Source organism: Zeus faber, assembly GCF_960531495.2.
Source record: "Zeus faber genome assembly, chromosome: 5".
In the NCBI taxonomy this organism is placed as follows: domain Eukaryota; kingdom Metazoa; phylum Chordata; class Actinopteri; order Zeiformes; family Zeidae; genus Zeus; species Zeus faber.
Window position 1 is genome coordinate 22,176,765 of NC_137192.1, and position 16,606 is coordinate 22,193,370.

General features: G+C 43.7%; 1 protein-coding gene across 1 annotated transcript in view; it reads left to right on the forward strand.

The window, feature by feature from the left end:
* Positions 1-3,469: 3,469 nt before the first annotated feature.
* Positions 3,470-16,606, forward strand: part of anks1ab (ankyrin repeat and sterile alpha motif domain containing 1Ab) — a gene marked incomplete at both ends in the record, with an annotated part of 49,271 nt that continues 36,134 nt past the window's right edge. Inside the window, one exon of the mRNA XM_080001045.1 lies at positions 3,470-3,739. Within this exon, the coding sequence (XP_079857171.1) occupies positions 3,470-3,739 (270 nt within the window). The remainder of the gene's footprint in view (positions 3,740-16,606) is intronic.

Sequence of the window (16,606 nt, forward strand, 5' to 3'; positions counted from 1 at the left end):
TTCAGGAAAAATTTTGAATGAAATACCTGAATTGTGTCAATTAATGTGGCAAATCAGAGGAAATAAACCGATATAAAACTGTTTAAAATCTATGAATACTAACGCCTCTCACACCGTCTCAAGTGCAAGTTGCGTTGTTTTCCACTTTTCCACTTGCTTTCCTCCGTCGTCCGACCCCGGCGATGAACTGGATCACCCTCCACATTTAGTGGTCGTTACAATTGATAGCTTCCACAAATGGCTGCCTGGTCGGGGGGGGGGGGTTGACCCCTAAGGTCGGCATCTGAGCATTCTTTTCGGGAACTCTGGGGTCAAAGATAAAGGTCCCGCGAGAGACGTATGTAAGTTATGTGGCCTCAAAGAATGTCCCGCTGTAAGTTGCGCACGCGAAATGCTTCTTCAAGCTGCTTTTCTACGACGCCCGGTTGCAAAAAGTCGACATGGCCGTCCTTGGTCCCCGATCCACTTTAAAAGAACCACACCGGTGTCAAACTCAATCCGTTTTACTCTGTTTGCTACTAAATTGTGTACTTTGTACTTGTTAACCGTATTTGAAAAGTTGGAAGTACAGCGAAAAATGAGTGACTTTTACAAAAACACATGTTACCGCAGCGGGACCAGGAGATCAGGTAAGGTTTAAGGGTTAGGTTTCTCACTATATCAGTGGAATTTTCCCAAACCCCGCCAAAAAAAAAGAGACAATTATGAGCGTCTGGAGTTCTCCCTGACAGGAGAGGACAAAAGGCAGAAGAATAGAAGTTTAGGAACTTTTGCAAAGTTATGAACGTTCTCACATCATGTTCTTTCAAATGACGGCAATTTTGGACCCTTGGGGCGACAGATACTTCAGGTGCAAAATGTCTAACAACCTCACGCACACGCGCACACACACACACACACACACACACACACGCTCATACACAGACACTTTCCCTCATCCTCCCAGTGTGCGTTTGTGTGTGTGTGTGTGTGTGTGTGTGTGTGTGTGTGTGTGTGTGTGTGTGTGTGTGTGTGTGTGTGCATGTGTGTGTGGGCAGGTGCATGTGGGTGAGCGTGTGCGCACACGTGTGTGTGTGTGTGTGTGTGCATGTGCGTATATGTGTGTGTGCGTGTGCGTGTGTGTGTGTGTGTGTGTGTGTGCGTGCTGACTGTACATACTGCCTCCTTGTCACTTGCCCACTGTGCATGTCTTTGTAAGGGAAGCGCGGTCATGAGTCACCGCTGTCTCTCGCCCAGGGCTCAGCAGCAGCAGCAGCTAGGTAATTAGCTAACCCAGGCAGCAGACGAGTTCCTTTATTTAGGTTTCACTCTTTTAAAATCCACCGTAAAGACGTCATTATCTGGAAAGAAAAAATAACAATACTGAAAGCATGCTCCGTGGTTCCCTTTTTGTTTCAACATCATGCGCGCGATATGAATTGTTCTGGGGCCGCATCCATCATTCGTGTCCCATGCAGCGGCAGTGAGAGTCAGCTCGGATGTGCGGCTCGGCACGCTTCATTAGGTGCGGCTGTTGTTAGTGCCAGCTAAGCAGTGTGCGATCCCCATATGCTCTGCTCGCTCCGCGCATGATGTTATCCTTTGTGTCGTGCACGTAGTAGCGCCGCCCATAGGGGTGAGGTGAGCATGCGAGGAGGGTGGGGACCGGCGACCACGGGGAGGCCTTTTTGGGAAAAGTGTCATCTCCCTTGGGAAGGAGGGAGGTCAACGGGGAGGTAGTGTCAGGACCTTTCCATGTTCCGTCCACTCCATTGACCCGTCCCTCTTATCTCTGCAGCGGCCACAGAGTTCATTGCATTCAATGACGCCAAATGCTTTTGATTTTCTCTTGATTTGTTGCTTTTGTCCTTGATTCAACCCTTTAACCCTTTTAAAATGCAATCACATCAGCTTGTTTCTCCATTATAACACCAACATTGGAAAAAAATATGAATAATGACTCACTTAAGGCTTTGTAATAGATACATTTGAAAGATATTGTGAACAGTTTATCAGCCAGGCCGACTTGGAACACTTTTTCAGAGGGAGGGGAGGCCACAACAGTACATGATTATTTGCAATTTTCATTTTTTTTAATATAGTATATAATCTGCCGTATCACACTGCTGTGTTCAAAAGCATGTTCTAGGTGCCATAAACCTGCCTAATCTACCTATCCATCTAAAATCTAGTATTGTCTAAAACAAATGAATTTCTTAACTGACTTTCATATATTCTCCAGTTACTCCTCTATCCATCGATGAAGCCCGACGTGCACACAGAATAATGAGTGCTGTGCTAAGTTACTACAATAACCCAGTCAGCGTACTTAAACTCCATGAACTACTTCCAACTTTGACCCCTGGTCTTCAATGCGGCGCCAAAGTCACCTCGGCTCCGTGACCCCGGTCGCTGCCCTCCCCCCCCCCCCCCACCACCCACATCCAGACAGGCGGACAGTAATATGGGGGAAAACCACGGCTGCCCCTCCCTGCCCTGGATCAGAACAGCCACCCAGTGCGTCAGTAACCTGATTACCCCAGTTGTCAGTCTGCGTGAGGCCAGGGCTGCGAGGATCCCCGTCCCCTGTCCTCCGATCGCCTTTTTCAGCGGGAGAGAGAGACGGTCCTTCGCGAAGAGTCCGGAAAGAAAAAAACGGCAGGGGAGGGAAGGCTCCGACACGGCACTCAGAGGGAAGCACTCGGAGGGACCTCGGCATCAGCAGGTTAGAGCCGGTCAATGAATGACAAGTTCACAGAGGGCGAGTTGTACTTTTTGGCATCGCTAATTTGGGATGATAAGTGTGGGAATTACGCTTCTAGTGGTAAATGATGATGACGACTGTGAGGCATCTGCTTGTGTATTTTATTTAAGTCTTTTCACGAATATTTCGGTGTATATATGTACTTCCTGTAAATATGTGTACTCATCATTTAGCCTCTTGTTTAATTTTGTCCTGGTATCCTCTTTCAGTCAACCTTCCCCAGAGGGAAGTCTGATTTCCGGAGTAGTTCTAAACCCTTGACCAGATGCACATCCTGCTAAGAAACTCATTCCACACAAAAGGGACGTGCAGAAACGGAAAAGTAAAAGTCTAACACAAAAGCGGCAGCGACTCCTTTGAGGCAGTGGCTCTGCGAGGGGAGGGCAACAGGATAAAACTAGTGGGTGGACCTCCGTGATTGTGTGAGTGCATTGATACACCCTTCCAGCCTCTCTCTCTAACATGCTGCCTCCCTCCCAAAAACAGGAAGGCTGGCTTGAATGAATTGGATGACTTTTTTTGTTGCGTCTGTGGATTTCCTTTCTCTCCAACAATCCACCACTTGGCAAGGATCTTTCCCAAGCGCGCGGTGCGTCTTCCAACCGGGCTCCCGCCGCTCCTCGCCGAGAACTCGACAAAGACAACAAAGACAGTCAGACAGACTTCTGGGAGCAGCGAGGACTCTTCCCGGCGCTCCATCATTGCTTCACCGGCGGCTCCCAAACCATGGCAGAGCGCGCGCCAGACCGCACGGAGGAACCCGACGCCGGGGCGACCGGGGTCCCGGCCAGCCAAGCCCAAGGGCAGGAGGTCAGAGCCAGGCCCGCCGAGCTGAGGCTGAGCCGCAGCTTGTCCAAGTCGGACTCGGACTTGTTGGCCTCGCCGGTGGCAGAGCAGGAAAGAGCTCTGGCTGGACGCAGCGAATCTGCCAGTAACTGCAGCTCCGGGCAGCGTCCGGTGGAGCGCTCCCCTTCCTTCGCCTCAGAGTGGGATGAGGTAATGCCAGTGCTGCAGGGTGTGGGAGGCAAGTGGGAGGGTGTAAAGGACACAGGGAGTGGACATGTGGGTGTTCACACATGGCTAGAGTTTTTAAACTAGGTATGATACGGCATGCTAAGTAGTATCTGTTATTGCTCATACTGACAGAGACTGGTGTGTGTGTGTGTGTGTGTGTGTGTGTGTGTGTGTGTGTGTGTGTGTGTGTGTGTGTGTGGATTTCTGTGTTTATGTGTGAATGAACAAAAGAAAAAAAAGAAAATAGTGAGCGAGAGATGGGAAGATAGGGAAAGAGCTAAAGCAGGCACGGGGAAACTTTGATGGGGAAAGATTTTCATGTTTGGGGCTGGATTAAGAATGACATACAGCATACAGACCATAGACAACTATGAAACATTAAGGAAAACGATGGGTTGTTTTTCCTAATTTCCGTGGTTTTGATCAAAACATTTTTGTAACTAAGGTATGACCAACTGTTTTTTTCACAAATCGAATGGCTATATCAGATCGAGGAAACGCCGAGGGCAGCGTGTCACGGGTGACTGGAGGGCCGCAATAGGCCCACGACCGGAGGGTTCCCCGCCCAGATTGACTTTGGATTAGCCTGAAAGAACAAAAAAAAGTTTGACACGGGAAGCGGCTTATTTGCTCTGAGTGATTTAGAAAGGAGGAAGGAAGGAAAACAAGCGAGGGAGGGAAAGAGGGAAGGTGGGAGGGAAGGACAGAGGTAGAGGCGTCAGGAGTCCAGCCGCAGAAGTGCTACAGTATAGTAGCTTCACCCGGGCTGTCGGCGGAGAGTGCCTGCAGGCAAGTACTGAATGCATGAATGGCTTGATCACTCGTACCGACCTCCCTGCACCAGCCCTGGCATCTAAGACTAATTGGGCTTGTGCTGTCATTCCGCATCCCACTCAGACTGTGTCCCGGGGGCCAACCCACGCTTTCACTGTCTCCTCCTGCGCTCTCCTGGATCCTTAAGCTTCATCTTGTTCCAGTGAGGCTCAGCCCACTGCCTGCAGTCCTGCTAACACCTTGGGTTGTATCTATTGATCTTATTCTCTTGGTACAATCAGGATTAGCAGTATGAAATAACCATTTTCCAAGTTGTTGAAACACTTGTTAGGGGTCCAGCCCCGCAGGGGTGGGAGCACTGAAGGGGCGGGAGCCCTATTGCTTTTGTTTATGAAAAACGTCAGTGGTGTGTGGATGTCAATGGATCCGCCGCACTCACAGACAACAGGAATAAGATGTGTTTTTCGGGGCAGTTCCGACATGCCGTTGTCCAAGTTTGATCCAGATCAGCCATTACTGTGGAATATATAGTAAAAAACGGTATTTTCATCGCCTTAATGCGCATAACATAACATTACAGTCTAGTGATTGGTCAACAATCGGGACCTCACCAATATGGCGGCACATGCAGATATAACTGACTTCAGACATTTGTGGATGTCATGGATCCGACAAACCCACGGACAGTCTTAATAAGATTTGTATTTGCGGCGGTTCCAACACGGCATTTCATCCAGATCGGATCAGTTTTGTGGAAGAGGTTTGTGATCTACAATCGCAACCACACCAAGATGGCGCCACGCACAGCGCGCATGTACACAGATCACATGATAGCACTGCAGTCTAGTGACACAGATATAGTCACGATTGGACTTCAACTAAAGGAATTAGGATACAAACTCTTAACCATACAAAGTGACAAAGTGACAGGTATTATTTTATTACTAAAAGAAAAATTTAGTTGAAGTAAGACCAGGAGACAAATGGATTAAACAACAACAGCACAGTGTATTAAACGTCATAAATCTATACTGTATATGCTTCTGAGGACAACTGACATGCACCAGAGTAAGTTCTACGAAATAAAAACCCAATCACATCATTGTCAGAATTTATAGACATTCCAGAGATATGAATGTATACAAACTTCTTGAATTCTCATACCGGTAACAACAACCATAAGAAATTACATAATGCAGGCAACATGTGTTTAATGTGCATGTGTTTTGAAGTATTTTTTGTGTTGCCCACTACACACAACTCATTTCATTATATATCCTCTATTGAAGTCAGTTAATCCACTTACCTTTGTTTATTTATTTATAGGTTTATAAAATACATTATTATGGTGAAGGCAGTTTTCTGTTGATTTACAAAGTGCCATCAAATAATTTGGATCCCCAAAATGGATTCATAATCGTGATAAATAATCGTGCTCACAATATTGATCAAAATAATCGTGATTATTATTTCAGCCATAATCACGCAGCCCTAATTCCAAATGATAACCGTAGGACACCCACCCACAGCTGCAAACACCGCCCGATCATTGAATTACATTGTAACCAGGCCAAAACTCACTGGAACAGAGAGCCAAAGCACACTCTTCCATTGAACTTGAACAAACAGCCGACTACCATGGACCCTGTGTATTTCTGCCTGCAGCTATATTTTAATTTGTGCTTTTGTTGTGGCGTCTATAAGGGAACACCAATTTTATTCAAAAGGTTTAACCTTAGGCGTTGATGACACTGACCCGCTGAGCATCTGTTTGCAGTTTGCGTAGCTTGAAAATGTAATTAGCTGTTCTTTAGTATGATCCCTTCGCAGATATGACATAAGGATCCTTTATTTACAAATATATACTGTATGCTACTATTGGAGTTAAGTAGTTGATTTAAGGGAATGCGTTGTATCTTTTGTTGTGTTCAGACATTCAGGACTAGAATGTGACCCAAACTCTTATTTGGCTTCTACCTGTCCTCTCTACACTATGTAGTACGTATGTTCAGTAAGTAGTGGAAATGGACATTTGCAGTCAGTTTGGCTCCAACGGTGGTGTCCCTACATCTTTGTGAATGATGTCGATTTTTCACAGTTCAGGTGAGAGACGGAGTGAGTGAAAGACATTGAGAAAGCATTAAATATTCAGGGACAGACTCCGCCTCATTTGTCTCCTTTCAGCTGCCCTCCATCCGCCCTCCTTCTTTCACCCGGCCCGGCCCCGTTGTTCCTGTCCAGACCCTCCACCCCCACACACCCCCCCACCCCCATCCCGACACTCCCAACAATCACACCGCTCCTCCCCCAGCCTGGCCTGAGTAAACAGGGTGCGGCGTCCTGTTCTCAGCAACATCCTGTTTTTCGCTGCCTCCGAGTAGCAGTTGCCGTTCCGGATTTTGAGGAATTTATTTGGGCTGTGACTAGGGCCAGGGCTGGTGCTGGGGCTAGCGATGGGGTTAGGGGCTGTGGTTCGGTCTGGGGTTAGGGCCAGGGCTGGGAATTGGGAATGGGGCGTGTTTGGCCATGTGTAAAGATTAGGCTCGGTACTTTACTCATAGGGTCAGAGTTCACCAAGTCAAAACCAGAGGGTTGGCTTTGGTTTTAACAACCAGGATCTATAAAAAGAGAGTGACAAAGATTGCACCGGTAGCTGTAATATTAACAAATTTGATGACATTTTTTTTTTTTTTAATCAGACATAGTTGACAAATTGTGATTTGTCCATTTTGGGCATGGAGAGGAATTGGTGCCTGTTTTAAACGCAGTCAACATGAAATACAAGGCACACATGACACACACTTTTCTTTAGTGAACGATGCAGAAATATGAAAACCATAACCTTTGTAGTCTCCCTCCACATTGCATGCATTGCTCTCTACACTGAAAAACAGTGTGCAGAGAGTTCCTTTTCCCAAAAGTAAATGGTGAATTTGAACGCATGCTGTGAATCAATTAACAATCAACAAGCGCCGGGGTTAGGGTTAGGGTCAGGCAAAGTAAATGGCAAATTAAATGTAATTTCATGTCATTTGAAATGGGAGCGTGAACTGCTAATCCATCCCCGACGCAGCGTCGAAGCTGAAGTCAGAACTGAAACGAAGTGGTGTAAAAACAATGGGATGAGGCTTTTCATTTTGGTGTTCTTTCCCCACACACAGCTGTTAACAAATTCATGTCACGAGAGCGTTGCTTTTAGTTCCACTGCCATGACTGCATTCAAACGTGGCATGAAATCCTCTTTGTCGGTAAAACAAAACTCATTCTACCAATACAACCCAATGTTCCATATGATGCGACAGCGCTGTATGTCCGCGGCTGTCTCTGCACGCGAGCGTACGCAGTAAGAGAGCGACATCAAGCTCCTGTTCGAGTTAAATATTTCACCATTCAGAGAGAGAGAGAGAGAGAGAGAGAGAGAGAGACTTGTGTTTTGTATTCTGTATTTTTGCTCAACAGAAATGATGAAGTACGTGTTCTATGCAACTGTAATTCACTCCAAACACAGATATTTAATTCGATATTAAAAAGATTGAGTGCGTTTATAAAACAGATGCATTAACACTCCTGTGAGCAGCAGAAACTACTGTAGTGATTAGGAACATACACGCTCCATACATCTGTTCAAGCCTCTGAAGACGCCAGCGACATAACTGCACATTAAAGCTGCTCCAATGGCTTCGTTCATTTGTGTTTGTACTGCGCACCGTGTTACGCTGGTGCCAATTACAGAAGTGTGTGTGTGTGTGTGTGTGTGTGTGTCTGTCTGTCTGTCTGTCTGTCTGTCTGTGTGTGTGTGTGTGTGTGTGTGTGGTAGGTAGGTACATTCATTACAGTCATTTCTCTTAGTGGAAACCCAGTGGAAGGGCTCCAGTAAAACAAAAAAGGGAGTATTAGATAGTAAAGGACCATATTGGTGTAAAATCGAGTTTTTACTCATTTTGTCGTGTATTTGTTAATTCCATATTAAAGCCTGCTCCACCGTGCCGCCGCCGCTAATGGGTCGGGATTCAAAAATTCGAACATGAAATTCTACAATTAATTAATTACCTTTGACAAAAATGACTGTGTTTACCGTATTTGTCAGCTGCACCGGGGTCATTTCAACATGGGCTTCTCACCATAGCATTCAAATTTTCCAAGACCCGAAAATAGAGAACAGGGACAGATTGTAAACATTAAACACGTTAAAAGATGGAAAAAATGGGAGCCGTCGTCCGGAAAAGGGCGGAAGGTAAATGTAAAAGGTTGTGTGCTGGCTGGTACACGGGCTGAAAACTCAATTTGACACCGGCACGGTCCTTGAACTGCCATTAAAACATTCCACATGATAATCGGGCCCCGGAAGAGAGAGAGAGAGAGAGAGAGGGAGAGAGAGAGAGAGAGAGAGAGAGAGCGAGAGAGAGAGAGAGGGACCACGTCCTAAATGTGCAGAATGAGACATGAAACAGCCATACGGTGCGAGAGCTCTTAGATATCAATAAATTAAAAACATTATCTATATATAGCCACCGATGACCACGACGAAATAAAATTGATTCCTCAAACCTTTTAACTTGGCTCATTTGAGTTGTCAAAGAGGGGCCGATATGGCGGCGCCCCGGTCTATAATTCATGCGTAGGAGCTACAGCGCAAGCAACACATCCCCAGAGCCGCTCTGACAGATGAGCTACATGAATGTAAGTGGTGGAAAAGGAATAGAGGCTTCTATCTCACCTGCCACATTGCCTCTGAAGTTTGGGGAGGGAGGTGGGGGGCGGCAGCGGGCAAAGCACGTAGGACCGCGTCACACCCACTGGGGGCCTCCTCGGCTTTACACCACCTTCACACACCTGGATAACAGCAACAAAAAAAAAAAAAAAGCAAGAAGAAGAAGAAGGTTCGAATCCAGCTGGGTTTGTACTCCGCAGGGATCTTCCTGCGTGGAGTCAGCGTGCTCTCCCCGTGTTCACTTTCCTCCGGTTTCCGCCGTCGGGGTCAGACACATCCCGCCGACGCCCTTGAGCAAGGCAAGCACTGCTCCTTGACACATCGGATACCAGGGTCAAATGCAGAGATCTCATTTCCCCTGTACTTTCAAATTAATACAATTAAAAAGAAAACGAAAATAAAAATGTATTCAAATGAAATCTGGCTCGTACTTCCAAAAAAAAAACCCAAAATGGGAGTCTTTTATCTGCCTTACCCAGATAGCGACAAGGAGGCCGACACCATTTTTCAACGCAGTGTTTCCAGTACGGAAAAACATGCACAGTTCTCATTGAAAAGTTTTTTATTAGGGGCAGAAAAGTATTTTATTAATGTAAAAATATTTAATATTTTTGCAGATTTTGTTATAGCTATAGCAGCCGCTAATTTAATAAGTAACACATTGATTTAATAACAAACGAAAAGGTGAAGTTTAAGTCAGGTGAAGTTTTTCTTTTTTATTAAAAGCAGAATAATTGGAGATGTGTTTTATTATATATATATATATATACACACAGTGGGGCAAAAAAGTATTTAGTCAGCCACCAATTGTACAAGTTCTCCCACTTAAAAAGATGAGAGAGGCCTGTTATTTTCATCATAGGTATACCTCAACTATGAGAGGCAAAATGAGGAAAAAAAATCCAGAAAATCACATTGTCTGATTTTTTAAGAATTTATTTGCAAATTATGATGGAAAATAAGCATTTGGTCAATAACAAAAGTTCATCTCAATACTTTGTTATTTACCCTTTGTTTGCAATGACGGAGGTCAAACGTTTTCTGTAAGTCTTCACAAGGTTTTCACACACTGTTGCTGGTATTTTGGCCCATTCCTCCATGCAGATCTCCTCTAGAGCAGTGATGTTTTGGGGCTGTCGCTGGGCAACACAGACTTTCAACTCCCTCCAAAGATTTTCTATGGGGTTGAGATCTGGAGACTGGCTAGGCCACTCCAGGACCTTGAAATGCTTCTTACGAAGCCACTCCTTCGTTGCCCAGGTGGTGTGTTTGGGATCATTGTCATGCTGAAAGACCCAGCCACGTTTCATCTTCAATGTCCTTGCTAATGGAAGGAGGTTTTCACTCAAAATCTGACGATACATGGCCCCATTCATTCTTTCCTTTACACGGATCAGTCGTCCTGGTCCCTTTGCAGAAAAACAGCCCCAAAGCATGATGTTTCCACCCCCATGCTTCACAGTAGGTATGGTGTTCTTTGGATGCAACTCAGCTTTCTTTCCCCTCCAAACATGACAAGTTGAGTTTTCACCAAAAAGTTCTATTTTGGTTTCATCTGACCATATGACATTCTCCCAATCCTCTTCTGGATCATCCAAATGCTCTCTAGCAAACTTCAGACGGGCCTGGACATGTACTGGCTTAAGCAGGGGGACACGTCTGGCACTGCAGGATTGAAGTCCCTGGCGGCGTAGTGTGTTACTGATGGTAGCCTTTGTAACTTTGGTCCCAGCTCTCTGCAGGTCATTCACTAGGTCCCCCCGTGTGGTTCTGGGATGTTTGCTCCCCGTTCTTGTGATTATTTTGAACCCACGGGGTGAGATCTTGCGTGGAGCCCCAGATGGAGGGAGTTTATCAGTGGTCTTGTATGTCTTCCATTTTCTAATAATTGCTCCCACAGTTGATTTCTTCACAACAGGCTGCTTACCTATTGCAGATTCAGTCTTCCCAGCCTGGTGCAGGTCTACAATTTTGTTTCTGGTGTCCTTTGACAGCTCTTTGGTCTTGGCCATAGTGGAGTTTGGAGTGTGACTGTTTGAGGTTGTGGACAGGTGTCTTTTATACTGACAACGAGTGCAAACAGGTGCCATTAATGCAGGTAACGAGCGGAGGACAGAGGAGCCTCTTAAAGAAAAAGTTACAGGGCTGTGAAAGCCAGAAATCTTGCTTGTTTGTAGGTGACCAAATACTTTTTTACCGAGGAATTTACCAATTAATTCATTAAAAATCCTACAATGTGATTTCCTGGATTCTTTCCCCCCATTCTGTCTCTCAGAGTCGAAGTGTACCTATGATGAAAATGACAGGCCTCTCTCATCTTTTTAAGTGGGAGAACTTGCACAATTGGTGGTTGACTAAATACTTTTTTGCCCCACTGTATATATATATATATATATGTAACAATCATTGAGCAAGTTTTTACATTATTTGATTTTATTACATTAAAAATAAATCTCCAAAAATATAATAATACACATCTCCAATTATTCTGCTTTTAATAAAAAATAAAAACATCACCTGACTTAAACTTCACCTTTTGATTGTTATTAAATCAATGTATTACTTATTACATTAGAGGGAGAGAGAGAGAGAGAGAGAGAGAGAGAGAGAGAGACTTGTATTCTGTATTTTTGCTCAACAGAAATGATGAAATATGTGTTCTATGCAACTTCAATTCACTCCAAACACAGATATTTAATTCGATATGAAAAAGATTGAGTGTGTTTATAAAACGGATGCATTAACACTCCTGTGAACAGCAGAAACTGCTACTATATATATATATATATATATATATATATCATTAAGCAAGTTATTACATTTATTTGGTTTTATTACATGTTGAACTAAGTTAAATGTTAAATGTATTACATTGACAGTGTTATTATATTATTGGTTAATTATTACATTATTGGGTATAGTAACATACTAAACTGTGAAATACAGTAAAATACTTAGTAAAGGGTGAAATACTTACCCAGCTTCAGACAAGAAGGTCATTAACATTTGCATTATATGTTCATTCAAGACACAGGGCTGCAGGCTTACTGTGTTAGCCCAATGCAATGGCCGCAGATGGGATCAGCTAGCCTAGCTCCTGTAAAATTCACCCCAAAATAACTGTTATCCCTTTGAAATGAGTTGAGAGAATCTGGTCCCAGCCAGCCAGCACGGCGCTGATAACCAAGTCTCCTCCGCTCAGGTGTAAAAAAGCACCTCCAGGGATGACATTTATGAGAAGCTGACTTCATCTGACACCAACCCTCCGAAGCCACACGCCGTGTGGCGAGGTTGTTTAAAGAGAAGCAAGTTACACCGATGACTATAATGTTCTCTATAATTTAAATGATACCATGCATCCCCCCAATAAGCTGCGTGTGAGCTTTTCATACTGTACAGTAATCCAAGTTATATATGGATTCCTGTGTTCGACCAACCACTGAAAACATATTTGCTTACAACAGAAAAGATAAAATATATTACATATTTGCATATTTGACAATGGAAATAAAAAGGAGATTTAATTTGCTTTTTCAAACTTATCAAAAACTCCATTCTACGCTGCACAGCAGTCTTTATCGACACAGATTCCAAGGTAGGAATCTATTCAATCTATTTCTATTTTCAAACCCCCATACAGAAGGATGCCATTCATTTATATTTTCTATTTCTGTTCCTGCTCTGCCCAAATTTAAATGTCAGTGTGTGTGATTCTAACCTACATATGAAAGATGCAAGCACACTGGACAACATTATATTATAATACTATGCTGCTGCTTTACAACACATTGTTCTCCTATTATATTAAGTATATACTGTATTTTACAGGTATAAGTATACACTAAGTAAAATAAATAGTTGATAGATAGATAGATAGATGGATAGATAGATAGATGAAAATATAGGATTGTATCATATAATATGTTAAAATGTTTATTTAAATAATGTATTTGAATTTCATTTGAATAAAACCTTTTTAACTCTAAATTTAAATCAATAAAAAAAATGCCATAAATACCAAAATAAGAGTTGATATAAACCCCTGTGTCTTTGGAATGGAGTGCATGTTATCTGCATCAGGTAATGTTTTATTGAAATGGTAATTAGGGAGTTGAATCAATTCAGAATTAAAATCCTTAAATTTATGGCTAGAATTAGCAAGCCGGGCTTTTAATTGCAAATTGATACGAGCTATTAAACGGCCATATAATGCAAATTTAGCTCATTGCTGACAGTGATTAATGGTGATGTGCACAGATGGCACGCGGGGTCAAGTAATCTATTTTTGTTGATATGAGTTATTTAAAAATATTCATGTTAGAAGTCACTCCCGCAATTAATCTGCTTTGAAAAGCCGATGACACCTTGCGTTTGGGAAGGCGTCCCAGCCCTTTGACATTTTGAGAGATTGGGTGCAGTGCAGGGCCAGGAGCAGCAGGAACGTGTTGGTGCCGATTAGTGGCCGGCTGCTGAGCGCCTCCACCCTTTACATGCAGCGTTGGAACAAACACAAGCTGTAATTTGGGGGAAAAAAAAAATTAAAATAATAAGTATTTAATGTATTTACACTCGGGCTGTCACAATCACTCGTTTTCATTGTTGGTTAATAACCACGCGAATAATTGCGATTGACAATTAAATTGGCTGTTTATATTATTTTTATTTGTGATATGATTTATATTGTATTTTACATTAGTTTGTCAAGATTTATAACTAGTATGACTTCAGCTTCTAAGCTTCCACTGGGAAAAATAGTAGCAACGTAGCAAACTATTAACCCTAACCTCACCTCACTGTTATTAATGTGAAATTGGACTTATCCACATTAATCTCTTCGAGTCTCCCATTAGCGTCACTGCTCACTACTTCGCATTAGCATGTGGGCGGAGTGACACGAGGGACGTGAATACAGGCAGAAGGGAGAGGCGGTTGCCATGACAACGGTCATTATTCATGGAAACTGACCGCCGCTGACCAATCACAAACGAGTATTCCACAGAGCCACGTTGTGATGGTGTAATAACACATGTCTGCCTGCTGGGGGGCGGCGCCAGGGGTTTCCGGGCCTCATAAATGATATGGCTTCGGGCCCCACCAACCCCACCACCACAGGCCGCGCCAACCCTGCGCAGGTGCTGTAACCACACACACCTGTGGAACCCAATCCACCCATTCAAAGCTTTAAATTTAATCGCGCCTGATTTGGGGCCAGGACCGGACCATTCCATTTAAATGTCTGGATGTCTACTTTTTTGCCCATAACAAGAAAAGAAAAAGAATTTTTTTTTAGTACATTGTAAATACAGTATTTTATTAATGGTGATAGGATAATAATTTAATATCGGGAAAAAAAATACGGAATGTCCTAATCCTTTTTTGCGGGCCCCTGTCAATCACAGGCCCTTAGAATAGTCCTGACAGTCCCCCCTATAGGCGCCCATGCTGCCTGTTGCAGAAGAGACTTTTATTGACATTGACACGAACACTTCACTGGCAATTTGCCTCAAAACCAGCTGATAAAACTCATCAAATTCCTCCGTTATTTGTTGCAACATTTCTGACTTTGCCTTCAAATTCCCCTCAAATTCGGATGGAAACGTGGGATTGTGGAATCTCCCGATTTTAAAAATTGTTTGATCAGGCAATTATTTATTGATTGTGAACAAAAGTGATCTGAGCTGTCACTCCGTAGCCTTGATAAGACGTTCCTCGGTGCGTAAACAGTAGTCGCTTCCTTTTTCTCTACGTCAGAGGTCTCACGTCGGTGTCCAGTGTTTTTTAAAATGCAAAACGTCAGCTTTTTTCCCGGAGTCGCGTCACATGGCACGACCGCCGGGTTGGCTTTTCCTCTCGGGGGCAAAAGGCGTTGCCGGGCCCCAAGGCGTGCATTGTTAGAGAGGCTTACGTCGGCCCCTCGGGCGGGTGACGCTGCGGTGCGACGAGAGACGACGCGCGGGGAGGGGAGCAGCCGGATATAACAGGATTAACGCGTCGCGTATATCACTTTTCAACGCGGCGCTGTCGCTCCGAGATGAGCCCGGCGATAAGACTGATTTAATGGTGAAAGGTTAGCTCGGAGGACCGTTCGCCGTATAACTGCGCCATCAATTACATCTGTGTGAGATCTGATCGGGCCGTTTTATTTGCATCTCTGTCTGGCTCTCTGTCATTCACGGGAAATTTACAAGTGAATCCACTGTAATTGATTCATTTATACATGTTTTAATATATTCATCCATCCATCTATCTATTTATCTATCTATGTATCTTTATTAATGTATCTGCCTGTCTGTCTGTCTGTCTGTCTGTCTATCTGTCTGTCCATCTATCTATCTATCCATCTATCTATCTATCTATCTATCTATCTATCTATCTATCTATCTATCTATCTATCTGTCTATCTATCTATCTATCTATCTATCTATCTATCTATCTATCTATCTATCTATCTATCTATCTATCTATCTATCTATCTATCTATCTATCTATCTATCAGTCTCTGTCTGTTTATTTATATAATATAATATAATATAATATATTTTATCTTTTCTGTTGTACAGCAATGCCTAACTTGGCATTTCTCCTTTAAACTGCTCGTCTGGTTCACTGTATGTTTTGAATACATATTTGGTAATGTGCAGTCCATACGCAGTTTAATTACATAAAGACAAAAATTGTGCAAGCAAAATAAATTGTGGATGCTTCAGATGCAGGTTTGTATTAGAATGCCCCCCCGGCATCACATGCCTATATTTTCTATAATTTGTTGTGTACCTATTCTGATCGTGTTTAAATTCAAGTACCATTTCAACTCACGTTCAAGTCCAGACAACGACAGTTGTACGATCAAATCTCTTGTTCACTTTTGGAAAGAGTGCATGAGAGGTTTTTAACACTTTCTGCCCCCTATTGCATTCAACCATTCGCATATCAACTGACGCAAACAACCGCCACACACAATCATTTGACTCACATTCATTTGACTTTTGTAAGTTAAAAAAAACAAACGCGGTGTGTGTGTGTGTGTGTGTGTGTGTGCGTGTGTGTTTGTTTGTTTACGGCTGTCTGCGCACGCCACACAAACACATCTTCCGAGCACTTTAGCGATTATGAGGCTAAATTCCCGCATTACACCTCCTCTCCGCTGGGGAGAGGAGGTGTAATGCGGGAGCACTTAAGCGTCCGTGTGCGGCCGCGGTCGTAAGTGTGTGATATAGAATGTAACTGGGTTAATTCAAAGTGGAATATGTGAGGTCGCCGTCGCTGTAGGCCAACGCCACACCGTCCCACGTGCCTGACTTCCAAATGAATCAAGGCCTGTCCACAGTGTTGATGCCACGAGCCAAGTGCACGGGGGCTTTTTC